This window comes from Crinia signifera, chromosome 9 (genome assembly GCF_055691185.1).
Source record: "Crinia signifera chromosome 9, ASM5569118v1, whole genome shotgun sequence".
In the NCBI taxonomy this organism is placed as follows: domain Eukaryota; kingdom Metazoa; phylum Chordata; class Amphibia; order Anura; family Myobatrachidae; genus Crinia; species Crinia signifera.
Window position 1 is genome coordinate 109545842 of NC_139225.1, and position 14396 is coordinate 109560237.

Below are 14396 nucleotides of genomic sequence, written 5' to 3' on the forward strand. Positions count from 1 at the left end.
TCCCACCCATTCTTGGGATGCATTAACACAATCAAAATTCCACTTGCAAATTAAGTTTTTTGTCCCTACGAAGAGTATTGCCCTTAAAAATACCATAGATATGTAATAAATAGTCATCAATGACTTATTTACAGCATGGACACAAATAAAAAATACATTTAAAAATGAAGACGTGTCTACAAATTAATCATCGAATCGTGCCAAATAGCTCTGTGCACCACAGGCTTTGCAACTTCCGGGATGCAATGCAACATTTTCTTCAAATATAGGTCTTAACCTGAGACTATGGGGGATATTCAATCGCCGTCAAGCATCTCCCGTGGGGGAGATGCTCGACGGGCCCTATTCAATGCTGTCTTCCCCGACAGCATTGAACAGGGTTTCCTGGCAGAACGAGCCCGACATCTGTAGCTGTCGGGCTCGTTCTGCCAAGAACAGCCAGGAAGTGACGAGCTGCCGGCTGCATCTCGTCACTTCCCGGCCGCAACTCGCGGCCATGCCCCATTCTCGTCCCGCTGCAGACGGGACATTGAATCCCGCCTGCATGTTCTCGGTCGAGCTGACCGAGAACGGGACTGGGTCACGGCGAGCAAGCTCGTCTGACGTGACCCGAAGATTGAATACCCCCCTTAATACTAATTCCTTTGTGACAAAACTCCAATACCAAATACCTAGAATACTAGAACGGAGTGGAAATAAGTATGTGATCTATGGGATGACTGAAAAAGGTCTTCTCTGGAAATATTAATATTATAGAGGTTGTCCAATGAAATGCCCCAAAATCCACCACACTTACCAAATGCTGTTGAGAATGAAGAATAGCTGAATAAAGATACATCCAAATGGTAGAATCCCGCCCATAATAATACCAGGGAATGGTTTCGTGAAAAATGACTGAGTTGGGATCTGACGAGGAATCTGGTTAGTACGGACTGGGTGTTCAATGGGCTGTAACAAGAGAAGATTAAAATAGTAAGAAGTCTCCAAATAAATACATAGAGAAAAAAAAAAAACCTCAGCAAAAATTCAAGAGACAAATAAAATATGTCAAAAGTTCCTCTACCATCTATTTTCTGCCAACCCCCGATCTGGAGCTGCAAGGGGTGCCCCAAGCAGCAGTATTTCCAGGGTGTCCTCTGGCTCTTTTTTTACAAGAAGAAATAACAAGGCACAATGACGATAGCATGGATTGTCATTGGTACTCTTGTTCAGCAAATGGGATTTATTTGCTGATTCTGCATTATAGAAAAAGGCCCTAGGGGAAAATGGTGGCATGGGCCGGCCCCTGGTTTTAGTAAGAAGTAGTTTAGGGGGATATTCAATCCTGGGTCACAACTGTCGGGATGGCCGCAAGCCGTGACCTAGTACCGTTCTCGGCTTGACGAGAAATCACCAGGCGGAATTCAATGTCCCCCCTGCAGAACGCTAAAAAGGGGGCGTGGCTGCGAGATACGGCCGAGGATAGTCGAGCTGCAGCCGGGAGCTCAACAATCCACAGACGTTCTCGGCAGAACGGGACCAACTGCTACTAAAGTCAGGCATGTTCTGCTGAGATCACTGTTCAATGCGGTCAGGAAAGACAACACTGAATGGGGCCCTGCTGCTTTTCCCCCCATCGGGAATAGCGGCAGCAGATTGATTACCCCCCCCTTAGTATAACATATTGAGTACCAATGTTGTTGCTTTAAATCCAAGTCTATGGTTTTCACAGTAAAAAGTTATAAACAGTAGTGTCTGTAATTTACTTTATGTATTTAATTTAAGAATTTGCAACAATTTGAATATTGCACATACAAACTTACTAAAAATTTGCAGTTTGAGAACAATATGTATGGAGAGGTATATGCCTGATATTAACATAATGTTTTATAAAGCTGTTAAAAAGGAAAATAAATTGGAAACAGGACAGATGTGCCGTGGATATGATCACATAATATGCAGCTGCTGTGTTGTATCTGAGGTTATCTAGATAAATGCTGATGGAGGATATAAAATACGTGTCTATAAGGCACAGAAGTGTAAAGCAATACATTTAATAAATGTGGTAGCAGTCAGGGCATGCAAATACCTTTGTTAAACTTTTCACTTTTTTAGGCAAAAATCAGACACGCCAAATTAGGGAATAATATTTAGGATTGCAATTTGCTGTAAATGTGCCAGAGGCTGATGCAGATTTACCATCATAGCGATTTGTTGTTCGTATGCCTTATTTCGGTGGTTCTCAAACTTGGTCCTCAGGACCCCACACAGTTCATGTTTCCCAGGTGACCTGACAGGGGAATCATTACTCACTGACACATTTTAAAAGATCCACAGGTGGAGTGAATTATTTCACTTGATTCTCTGAGGCCACCTGCAAAACATGCACCGTGTGGGATCCTGTGGACTGGGTATGAGAACATGTGCCTTATTTGATATACTGATAGAGCAATCATTGAAAAAAAAAAACTTATGTTGAAATGGAAAACTTACTCTCTCTTTAAACCCAAAGTATGCTCCGAGAAAGGTTAATGGGACAGAAATGCCAAACCACATAGCTAGGACAGCCACCAGTGTCCCAAAGGGAATCGCAGCTGAAGAACCTTTTGCCCACAAAATAACATTCATGATGAAGAAATCAGTAAAAATAATCCTAGAAACAGAGAATTGAAATACATGATTATGTAGTCTTATTGGGTAAGCATGGCTTGTACCAGTCACAAATCTACTAAATATTTTCATCTTTAGAGAATATGAAATACAATGATTTATGTGGCCCTCCAGTGGTTTTTTAACAAACTGCAACAGAATAGGAACATAGAAAAAATATTATGATGTTTACATATTTGCTATATATGGCATATTAGTATTTTTTTAATTTGGTGTCTTTTCAGACTGATAACACAATAACAGCATTCATATATAATGTTAGAATAGTAATACATATAAACAGCTTTGCTAAGGTACCACATTCTGCAATATGCAAGATAACAGGGCCATACTGTACATTTGGCACATGACTGCTTTAATGTACACTACGAAATGATTTAGGATATACACACATAACTTACCCAGGGCACAGGAGTGCTGTCAGTAACACATTGGATTTCCATCTCTCGCCCCCAAATGCTAAGGGGAAAAAAAAAATGATATAGTGCTTAAACTTGTTTTCTAGTGTCCAAGACTACACAAGTATCGTCCTTTCACTTAAAATCAAGTTAGTAAAAGGCTGGACAGTTTTTTTTTTATAAATTAAATGTTTTTATTAGTTATTTCTTTAAGTATACAAAACGGTACACATAGTACCTGCATAACAAAACTGTACAATCATCATAAGGAGATTAAACACCAAATGTTTTTTTTTTTTTTTTTGGTGAGAGTGCTGACCACCGAGCAGGGCACATTTAACATTCGAAATTAGAAACAAAAAAGAATCATATAAAAACAATTGCACACCGCACCAGGATGTCCATTACACATTATGCAACATAAGTGCTGCTTTCCTGCCTGCTCATTTCCCAGGGGGCTGGAAAAGCTGGCACGCAAAAGGTGAGTGGAGTGTTAGTGCGGCAGGGGACAGGATGCAATAAGAAGGGCTTACACGCTGCTCTGAGTTGAGCCGCATGTCAGCTCTTCCAGTCGAATCCCGTCCCTCAACACGCTGACAGGCCACTCACCTTGGCTGAGAATGGGATGTCAGCTCTTCCAGTCACATCCTCTTCAACAGCATGGTGTGGGGGGGGGCGGCAGAAGGGCACATAGTAAAAGCAATTTAAAGGGCAGGGCGTCTCAAGTAAAAAAAAAAAAAAAAACAAGACAGGAAGAGCACGGTGCCCTGCAAAACAAAGCTGTGTGAACACTATGGGGGATATTCAATCGCCGTCGAGCATCTCCCGTGGGGGAGATGCTCGACGGGCCCTATTCAATGCTGTCTTCCCTGACAGCATTGAACAGGGTTTCCTGGCAGAACGAGCCCGACATCTCTAGCTGTCGGGCTCGTTCTGCCGAGAACAGCCGGGAAGTGACGAGCTGCCAGCTGCAGCTCGTCACTTCCCGGCCGCAACTCGCGGCCACGCCCCCTTCTCGCCCCGCTGCAGGCGGGACATTGAATCCCGCCTGCATGTTCTCAGTCGAGCTGACCGAGAACAGGACTGGGTCACGGCGGGCGAGCAAGCTCGTCTGCCGTGACCCGAAGATTGAATACCCCCCTATATGGCGGATATAAAAGTCTACCGTGCCTTATTGTAATTGCAGGTGTTTAGGATTCAAAGCCTGGAAAATCAAGATAAATCATGCAAGATGTGTGCTGATCTTTAATATAAGAAAATAAAAGTTACATTTAAACATGTTATATATTAGTTTTTTTTTTTTGATGGGATTAATGTCCAAGATCTGACTGGGCTTTATTAAGATATTCTATGAATGATTTGGATGGGTAAATTGTTTGGTACTTGTGTACATTCACAGCGCCAGCGCATCTGTGTCCCCTTGCTGGGCTCGCCCACACTACAGGTGTGGTGGCTCGCTAAAATCTAAAATCAACTCCATGCCAACGTGGATACTGGGGGTACGAACTATCCACGTTGACATGGAGTTTACAGCCCCGCAGCTGGACAAAGACGCACGGCGCCATGAAACTACACAAGTACCAATTGTTCTTCGGAAAATGAATTAAAGTACATTTTCCACAGCCTCTTGATCCTTAGAGGTATCTATTACGCCCTCTAACTCAGTATAAAAGGACCCCCATAATATGAAGAAGTCACCGCCATATACAACAGTAAGTTTGCAGATCTCTGGTTGATCTGGTGTATGATCTTGGTGACCAACTTTTTTATTAAAGAAGGGTAGAATACAAGTCAGCCATGGTCTCATCAGAAGACATTCTCCCACGTTGTTTGGGGCAATTTTATATAATTTTGAAAAAAAAATGCCAAAATGGTTTGTATGTTTTTTTTGTGAGAAAGGACTTCCATATTGTCACCATATTAAAGGCATGTGCAAAGCACAGGAGACTTTTGTCCTCCCAAGCAGGGAGTGATCAGTTTCTGCCAGTCAATCCTGAATCTAAAGTAATGTTATATTGGGTCTCTTGGCAGCATCCCTGAGGTTTTCTCCAGCCACCAACGTTGGATGTTTGTCCAGTGCCACATTTTCTACGCTCACCGATTTTTGTCTTCACAGTAATTTGTTAAAGATTACGGTACTTGTGTAGTTTCATGGCGCCACTTACGTAGTCAGCGTACATACTGGCAAGTGCCTCCATTTCAAATCCCCACTATCCACGTCAGCCCGAAGCATGGCGAGCGCAGCTAGGGGACAAGGTACGCATCCTCCCGACCTGTTCATACCCCCACTATCCACGTCGGCGTGGAGTTGATTTTCTAAAGTGTGACGAACGCAGAAAACCAGGCCGAAATGTGGCGTGCGCAGCGAGGTGTAGTGGATTACTTGACGTGTATTCCGGGTCCTCTCGCCATGCTTCGGGCTTGTTTTCCACATCCCCTCGCGAGGCACGCTGCGCTCGCCATGCTTTATAAAATCAACTCCACGCCGACGTGGATAGTGGGGGTATGAACAGGTCGGGAGGATGCGTACCTTGTCCCCTCACTACGCTCGCCACGATTCGGGCTGACGTGGATAGTGGGGATTTGAAATGGAGACACATTTCCCAGTATGTAACATGGAGCACTGGCAAATGCGTCCTTTATTGTGCATGACACGCACTTGTGCCCGCACCCCCCCCCCCTTTGTGCACAAGATGCACGCACTACCAAACCAATAACTCTGACCCTGACTGTCTCCCTGAAGCAGACACGGGCAGGGTTGCCATACCCTGTCGCACGAATTACTGAGACACACTTGCGTATGAGATGCTTATGCGTCTCAAGGCAGATGGAGCGCCTCTCCCCTGGCGTCCGCCAACGCAGGGGATCTTGCGGTTACCGGCGCTGTGTGAGGTGCTCACTAGGCTTGCCAGGGATAGAGCTGCAGTGCGCGGGGACAGTACAGTGACTACGCAGGGCTACCACGGGGACACTACGCTGCTGTTGCCCTACACTGACAATGTAGCTAAGCCTACACTGACCATGTAGCGTAGCGCCATGAAACTACACAAGTACCAATGTTACAGTTTTGGAATATAGAAGACCCCTCCTACATGACCCATTCCATTACGTGCCACAATGCCCCTGGACTTACCTCTTAATATAAGATTGCCATCACCTGTGTTGAAACACCTGTCTCATCCATTAACTAGTTTCTGGTATTGAGATCTAATAGTGCCCACAGTGCGATTTTTGGATACGGTTTGAACTTTTCAGTTCAAAATGCATTGCGTTTATTTTGGCTTGCGATACGTACTCTGTGTAGTTCAGAGCGCCAGGCAAAAATAGTTTGTGCAGGCAGTACTTTCTGTACTAGATTGTATCGCATCTAGTTCAAATCACATGCGGTTGTTGCGCATCGCATGCGATTTGTATTCAATATGATCTAGTAAGAAAATCACCCAGCACATATCACACCATTTATGAGCATCACTAGTTTTCAATTTGAGGGGTAAATGTATGAAGCTTGGTATAGTGAGTACTATTTGTATAACCATGGCTCTCAGGGGTAATTGTATGAAGCTTGGAGAAGCGGTATCTATACCCATAAAGAACGTTATGTGCAAGGTCATAATGCACCAGACAATCAGCTCCAATATGTAAATTGACCGTTAGGATCTGATTGGCTGGAGCATTTTCACCTTGCACATAATGGATACCACCATCTCTGCTGTGTAGACACGGTGAGATTTGACATTAGATTTGGACAATATAGTCAAAATCGCCTGCAGACCTCACAGGTTTTTTAACTTGCGATCCCGATGCCTCCTCCCGTGACAGTACAAATCGAAACCCAGATAGACAGGGCAGCAATGACTATATAGTGTAAATCTAATGCAGATTGTATGAATTGTATGTAAATAGTTCAGAGTTAGCAAACATTGCATAGCACTCGAATCTTAAGTCAAATAGCAAGGGAATCTCACCGTGTGTACACACCATAAGCTTCATACAATTACCCCTGAGAGCCATGGTTATACCAATAGTACTCACTAAACCCTACTCAAATCGCTTTCCTTGCTTGCAGCTGTATACTAGTTATCTTTAAGCAAGATAGTGAATGTCATTGGAATTTGACAGCAGATGAGAATCACTTGACCCTACTAGCCTGCCATGTATATTAAAACAATCTTCCATACTAGGGCTAATTTTTGTCAGAAGCCAATTATTCTATGAGTATATTTTTGGATTGTGGGGGGAAACCCACAAAAGCGCAAGAAAAATATATAAACTCACGAGACCTTGTGCTGAGAGGCAGTAATGCTAACCATCGCACCATCTGTACTTCAGAAAACATTGGTTGCATTTGTGTGCACATCCGTTGTTAGTATGCTTCTAGAGTACTGGAGGTTTTTCACTCCATAACTTTTCCTAAACACTGCCCATTTGTTTGTCACTTGCATTTCATTACATGCAAGGTCATATTAACGCAGTTTCCAAACTTTGCCATTATAGTCCGGCGGTGTACGGTCACAAGGTCGACATGTCTGGGACAAGCATATATATTAGTGCCGAGAGTTTGAGAATTTCTGCCATCCAAAAAAATATGTTTGAAATCTGTTTCTATGGTTACTTACTCTTATACATCCGAGCAGACACATAACCAGCAGGGGTTCCCAGTAATACCCACAAAACAACCGCACATGTCATCAATGCTCCTCTATTGGCAGGGGACAGAAATCCAAGACAAGCCAGGACTAAAAAATAAAATCAAATACCTTTATTAGAATTATTTTCAACGTGACAAAATATAGATAGTCAGAAATAAAACAAATACTGCTTGATACAGTAAACTGGTAATGGCAATTGCAAGTTAAACACATCAGTTTTTCGCATCTATTCTCTGGATATCACTGTATATTATATCTTTGCATTAGAGATGTGAAACAGAGGAATATTGCAAAAATACAACACACGCAGGTACCCCTTTTCAGTTTGCAACCTCCATGTGATTGGTGTCAGCAGAGAACGCAGTCATATAAATATGGGGGAAGTTGGAATAATGAGGTACCCATAGTGATACCTACCTCACAGATTCTGTGATTACAGCCGACGGGTGCACGTGGTGTTAGAGAATGCTCAATCACAAAAGGGAAAGAAACACCTAAAGATACTTACACAATGTAATGAACGTCATAATGAAAATTTGTGTTCCTTGGCCCAGAAAAACAGAGAGCAACATCCCTTTCTTAGGTGGCCTGAATATATCTCCATGTACTAGCTTCCATCCAAACTCCTCCTGAGCATCTTCCTGTAACAGTCCAAGAATACAACATAACGCTGATTGTGACTTATTGCTGGCATAAAAAGGGAAATCCATTTAAAGAAGAAAAACTAACATAAAAGAAAAGGTAGATCGAGAACAGACCCTTGTTTCGCGCCACACGAATTTGGATTACTATGTGGAGGCTGCCTTGCTTACAAGATCCCCTGTTGGATGGGGAATAGGGAAAATCTGGAGTACAGTTGTAAGATGGCGCCCCTTGTGTTGATCTTTACAACTAAGACCAATATAGCCTTAAATTGTTTTTTCAAAGCTTATCAAAAGAAGTAAATAAATTACAAAAGTTTATTAAAAAGTCTCTTATTTCAAACAATGGTAGCAGTTATTCCAGATTGTGATGAAGTTCATTGAATAATTTCAGAAACTTGGAAACCTAGCAAAATGAGAACATTTTCGCATTTTGCTAGGTTTCCAAGTTTCTGAAATGTGACAAGTTTGATGTGGATATTCAAGCTCAGAGATGTGATGGTAATACTTCCCTTGTCCTTGAACCATGTGAGAACATTAGATAGAGAGTCACCCCTCTTAGAATGCGGTTTCTACATAACACAAGAAGAGCCAAATCTCCCTCCTCATACAGTGGTTCCCAATCTTTTTTGAATCCCGGTGCCCTAGAAAATCAGAATATTTTTTCACGGCACTCCAAGGCCTAAAGTTTTCTTAGAAAAAAAATGGATTAAATAAAGTTATGTTTGAGGGACAAGATTGGCTTCGGAATGTCCACACATTTTATGATTGCGAGCCACAAGCGCTGGTTTTGCCTCTTACATTGATCATAATAAATGGAGTTGGTCTTGGACCTCTAACCTAAGGCACCCATGCAAATGTCCCAAGGTACCCCAGGGAGCCTGGGAGCACAGTTTGGGAACCACAGCCATACAACATCACGCCTAATCTGTAAACAAACCTACTGTATATTTGCCTGTTAAGCATATCTGGTGTTACAGCGTGATACCTTTTACGGGTCACCTTTCTGTCAGTACTAGAACAGTAAACCATCACATAATTAGACACAGCCACTGAATTCCAGTGCAGTGTCACAAATCCAGCATAGTAGGGGTAGAAATGGTGGCCCATGCACCTTACAGTTTTATAGTCTTTTACTCCCCTGAAAAGTTCTCATATTTATGAACCAAACACACAGCCCTTTATACACAGAGGATACTCACAGAAGAATCTATCTGGTTGTATCTGGCGATATCCTTGTGAAGAGTCCGTAACATAATCATAGCCACCATGCCAGAGAGGAAGAGGACAATGACAAGAGAGTTCATTATACTAAAAAAAAAAAAAAATATTTAGATGCATTGTTTAATATTTTAATCCTAACCCCCCCCCCCCCCCCCCGATAAATAACCAGGTACCAGATGAGAGAGTTAGGCAGTGGACCAAGGAATGGGCTAAGACCAGGCTCCAGGCCAAGAGATTAGAGGGAAGATGAGAGGTCATGGCTAAGAGGACAATTTTGGCTATAAAGCGGGAAGCAAACTCAAGTGGAGAGAAGAGGAGGGATGGCGAAAAGAGGAAAGTTACTAGGGCTGTTGTGAAAATGGGGACAAAGTGGTATGCAAAGGATGAGTAAAGGACTGATATAGGCAAATGGTTATAGCCAAGGCAGCGGAGAGAGGGTGCAAAAGTAAAGAAAGTTAGCCTGGTCGGAACAGTGATGGGAGGAGAAGTGGTGGAAGGTGACCATAAGAAGTCAATTTAGACAGGAAAAACAAAAGTGAGGAAATTTTAAAGGTAGCAAAGTTGGCTTGATCATCTATTGAATGGTGAAACACAGGATGGTGTAAAGGTGGAGGGAGATTGGAAGACTGATAACCCATAGGGGAGCGCAGATGGAGGGGTGGCACTTGCGGAAGCTAGCCAAGTATCAGTGATAGTGAGGAGGTGGCAGGAATGCAGCACTAACCATTCATTTATGTATTTTTGCACCTTATAAAAAGAAATGTATCACCAAGACAGATTTAATAGCAAACATAAACTATAGTTGTTTATGTCAATTACCCATTCAAACTGGGTGAGTTTAAACCAAAAACCTAATTTTACCAGCTGGTCCTAATTTCAGCCATGAGGTAACATGACCATGGACAGCTTCCTTTATTGTTTTGTCCCAGATGTGTAATATGTACATGCCACCTACGGAAAATACTGAACAAATGGGATATTAACACATGTTTTGTCCACTGGCTTACCTGAACCACTGAATATTCGTGTGTGGCATAGATTCCAAAATATAATCCCAGCGAGATGCCCATGTAATAGTATTATTTTCCTAAAAAAGAAAAAATGACCAATGGCGTTTTACATTAACTTTACAGGCAAAGTACTATTGCAGCTTGCTAACATTCTTATCGGCACTAAACATTATTATTATTATTATTATTACAATATCACTGTATAGTGAGCAGGGCCGTGTCCCAAGCTTCATCTTTTGTTTTGTTAAGAGAATACTGATTTCAGCAACCCTCCCATACACTTTATAGAGGGACAGCATGCAACTTTGCCACACAAAAGAAAAAAAGTGTTTTTTTTATTCTAAAAAGTAAAGGTCATTCCACAAATGGACGGAGCCCTTATGCCTATACGCTGATGCTGCAGTTTCATTTAAAAAAAAAAGCAAATCCAAGAAGGCAGGGAGGTGGACAGGTGGGGTGAGGTGGCATGCTCAAACATCTCCAGTCGTTCGTGGTGGTCTCTGGCTTCAGCACAGTTTGCGATTCATGTAATATGCACGATTTCAGGTATATGCAAAAAAGCTGAATTTGCCAAACAGGGGAACAGCGGCACTGAATACGGGCCCTTATTCAGATCCGATTGCAGTTCCATGTGCACATGTAACATGTGCGGAGAGATTTAAATTTGGGTGGGGTGTGTTTAAACTGAAATCTAAAAATTGCAGTGCAAAGATAATGCAGCCAGTATTTACACTGCACAGAAACAAAATAACTCACCCAAATCTAACTCTCTATATATATGTTAAATCTGCCCCACCTGCTGTGCACATGGTTTTGCCCATTTTGAGAACAAATTTGTACTGCGATTAGATCTGAATAAGGGGCAATGTTAGTGACGCAGGCTGCAGGCTTACTTGCTTGAAACCTGCTTAAATGAAGAAACAGCCCTGATGGTGAGTACTTCTTTCTATCCAAGGGGGAAGACAGTCACTTGTGGTCTAACACAGTGGTTCTCAATCTTGGTCCTCAAGTACCCCAAATAGTGCACATTTTCCTGGTCCCCCAGCAAGTTATTCACTGACACATTTTAAGAGAGTAACAGGTGGAGCTAATTATTTAATTTGTAATTCTGCATGGAGACCTGGAAAACATGCACTGTGTGGGGTCCTGAGGAACGAGGTTCCGGACTGTTTGCACACACGTTGTGCTGGTTCAACTCATCAGATAAGGTTGAAACAATGGATACAATAATAAAATCCATTGCACAATCTGAAGGCTCTGCGAGGCAAAGTGAACTCCATCTGAAAAGTAGTATTCTGTTCACCGCTCGCAAAAATGTACAATCATAAGGATATGAAGAAATGTAAAAGTCAAATAAAAATAAATATCCACCTTGTACTTTGTAAACCCAAAACCTTTTTCCCGCTACTTTGCTATTATCTGCCTTCTCTCCATTGTAAGAGTCTATATCCCCATTAAATGTATGTACAGTATAGAGCAAGCCGCTTCTGGTAAGTGCAGCCCTATAAAGCTTATCTGTCACCAGGCTTTTAGCTCTCTACATACTGCTAAGTGCAGAGATAGAGGGAGAATAGAATATGTGGCTAGTGCAGCTCGACCCCGAGTCCGTGGCGAGCACAGCTTTAATGCATTAGCCCCCATTAAGCTCCTAACAGTCAGGATTCCAATGTCGGAGAAATGACTGTCGGAATCCCGACAGTCAGGGACTTCTACCATACCCACAGAAAGATAGATTAGTAAAGCTGGCCATACATCAGAAAGATCGATCTTAAGATCGCTTGCACTCATGATTGTGTACAATTTCCCTTGAAATCCCTGGCAGTCCTTGGTGATTTTTGGACACACAATCCATCATACAATCAGTCATACAATCCATCTGCTGCATGATTGTGTATACAAGATATGCACACAATCTGCATACAATCCATCTTACAATCAGTTGAAATTGTATGATTGGGTACAATATCTTTCTGATGTATGGCCACCTTTAGGGCTTATTAGCTTTAGAATATAGTTCTAGCTCTTTGGTCTTACTGCAGAAATCATCCATACGCCTAGAAAAACATAGCAGCGTGTAGAAGAATGAGAGGAACGTATGTGAATCATCAGAACTGCTTACTTGAAATGTCACAGAGTATGTGTAGATGACTTCCAATTTGCTATTTAAGTCTTTGGGTATTTCCATCGGGTTGCCTTCACATTTCAGGGACTTTTCATCTGTGTTTTTATAACTATAGGGAAATAAATACAAATATTATCATATGCATTATTTGCAAATTACGGTTAGATTTTTTAAATTGAGTTAAACCTCCTCCTGAGTTTAGCTGGGTACACACTTGGGTTCGGTGAAATGGTTAGTGCACACACAATTACCAACATCTGCCCGATGTGTTGTGCCTGACGTCACAACAGGTAGGGCATTTAAAAATATGTGCCTTCCCAGTTGAGATGCCAGAAAGCGACGGAGCATTCAGCAACTACACACATCCAGATGCGCAGCTATATCTGTCATCTGCTGTGCTGCACATCTGGCGTAATATGTCGGCACAACATTCACAGAAAAAATGGAGATGGCTCCCAAACTATGGGACAGATTAAGACAGGTAGACACTGCCCCGCTATAGTAAAGTCTCGCCTTGTCAATTCATGTGAGAATAGAGGTGCAGGCTAGGGAAGACTTCTCAGCTAAGCAAAAATCCATTTCGTAAGCCGTTCACCATGGAATCATTTTTCCACTTGTCACCACTTATAGCGAGTTCAGAGGAGCCCAGGAATTAAAGCGCCCATACATGGAGCGTTTCCCACATCACAAAAAGCAGCCCATACATATTGTACTACATTGCATCTCAACTAGTAAAAGAAGCACGCTGCTGTAGCACATCACCACCACACACCCCCCCCCCCCCCCCCCCCTCCCACATATCGCTTCCATATGAACAGGTACAACTGATTTTGCAGCACCTGATGGATCAAAACCTCTTAATCTGGACACATCAGGTGCTGGGGTCAGTATTGAGAAGGGTTTGGAGGGGCAGCAGGAGGGAATTGTGCTGCGGGTGGGAGAGGCAGCGCTGCTAGCACTGGAAGTCACGCTGCAGTGTATGTGGGGGTGGAGGGGGGGGGAAAGGGTCACAGGTGCAGGGGTTACAGGGATGTGTGAGTGAATTGGGCAGATGTGATGCAGGGACACCACTGATAATATGGCAGAACTGGAGATACAGCACACTACTGGTGCATTGGGTGCCGGATTATCTGTGTTGTACCTGTAATACATTTCTCATATATTGTATTTTTCATGTTGGCTACTTGACAGATTTCTCATGACGTTACTAGTTTTTTCCACTATCTTTGTCTAATTTGTTGTCATATGTATACAAACTATGAAATGCTTTGATAAAAAAAAAGCTTTAAACTTTAGTTCCGCTTCAGTTAGGAGTTTATAGTTCCGCCATTCAGAATCTGCAGTTCATATGAACCTTTGGTAGATCATCCAAAAGGTTTTGGGGATTTTTCCTGGAATCTTTGGAATTCATACAGTGGTGCAGCAAATCAGAGACAACCAAAATGAAGATTACCTTTTTGGCTCAAGTCTTGCAGTAACCAGTCTCGCACCATCCCAATTTTCTCCTTTACCACTGTGATAGGTGATTATTATATCAACGTGGTTGAAGAGGTAAAATGTATCTTTCTTGTTAAATTCAGACTGAAATTACAGACAATGTATCATCATCACTTCTCCTCCCTTATCACTGCTTCATACATCTACCCCTGAATGAGGTCATTTCAGACACTGACATCTTATCTTAATATTTCCTATTCGGGGGG

General features: G+C 42.4%; 1 protein-coding gene across 1 annotated transcript in view; it reads right to left on the bottom strand.

The window, feature by feature from the left end:
• Positions 1-14396, bottom strand: part of LOC146035828 (transmembrane 9 superfamily member 2-like) — a 42697-nt gene that overhangs the window by 10049 nt on the left and 18252 nt on the right. The window contains exons 6-14 of the mRNA XM_083159484.1: positions 14147-14274; positions 12691-12802; positions 10569-10648; positions 9540-9648; positions 8205-8337; positions 7664-7783; positions 3051-3108; positions 2473-2632; positions 797-948 (exon numbers count right to left, since the gene is read on the bottom strand). Coding sequence (XP_083015610.1) covers positions 797-948; positions 2473-2632; positions 3051-3108; positions 7664-7783; positions 8205-8337; positions 9540-9648; positions 10569-10648; positions 12691-12802; positions 14147-14274 — 1052 coding nt within the window. The remainder of the gene's footprint in view (positions 1-796; positions 949-2472; positions 2633-3050; positions 3109-7663; positions 7784-8204; positions 8338-9539; positions 9649-10568; positions 10649-12690; positions 12803-14146; positions 14275-14396) is intronic.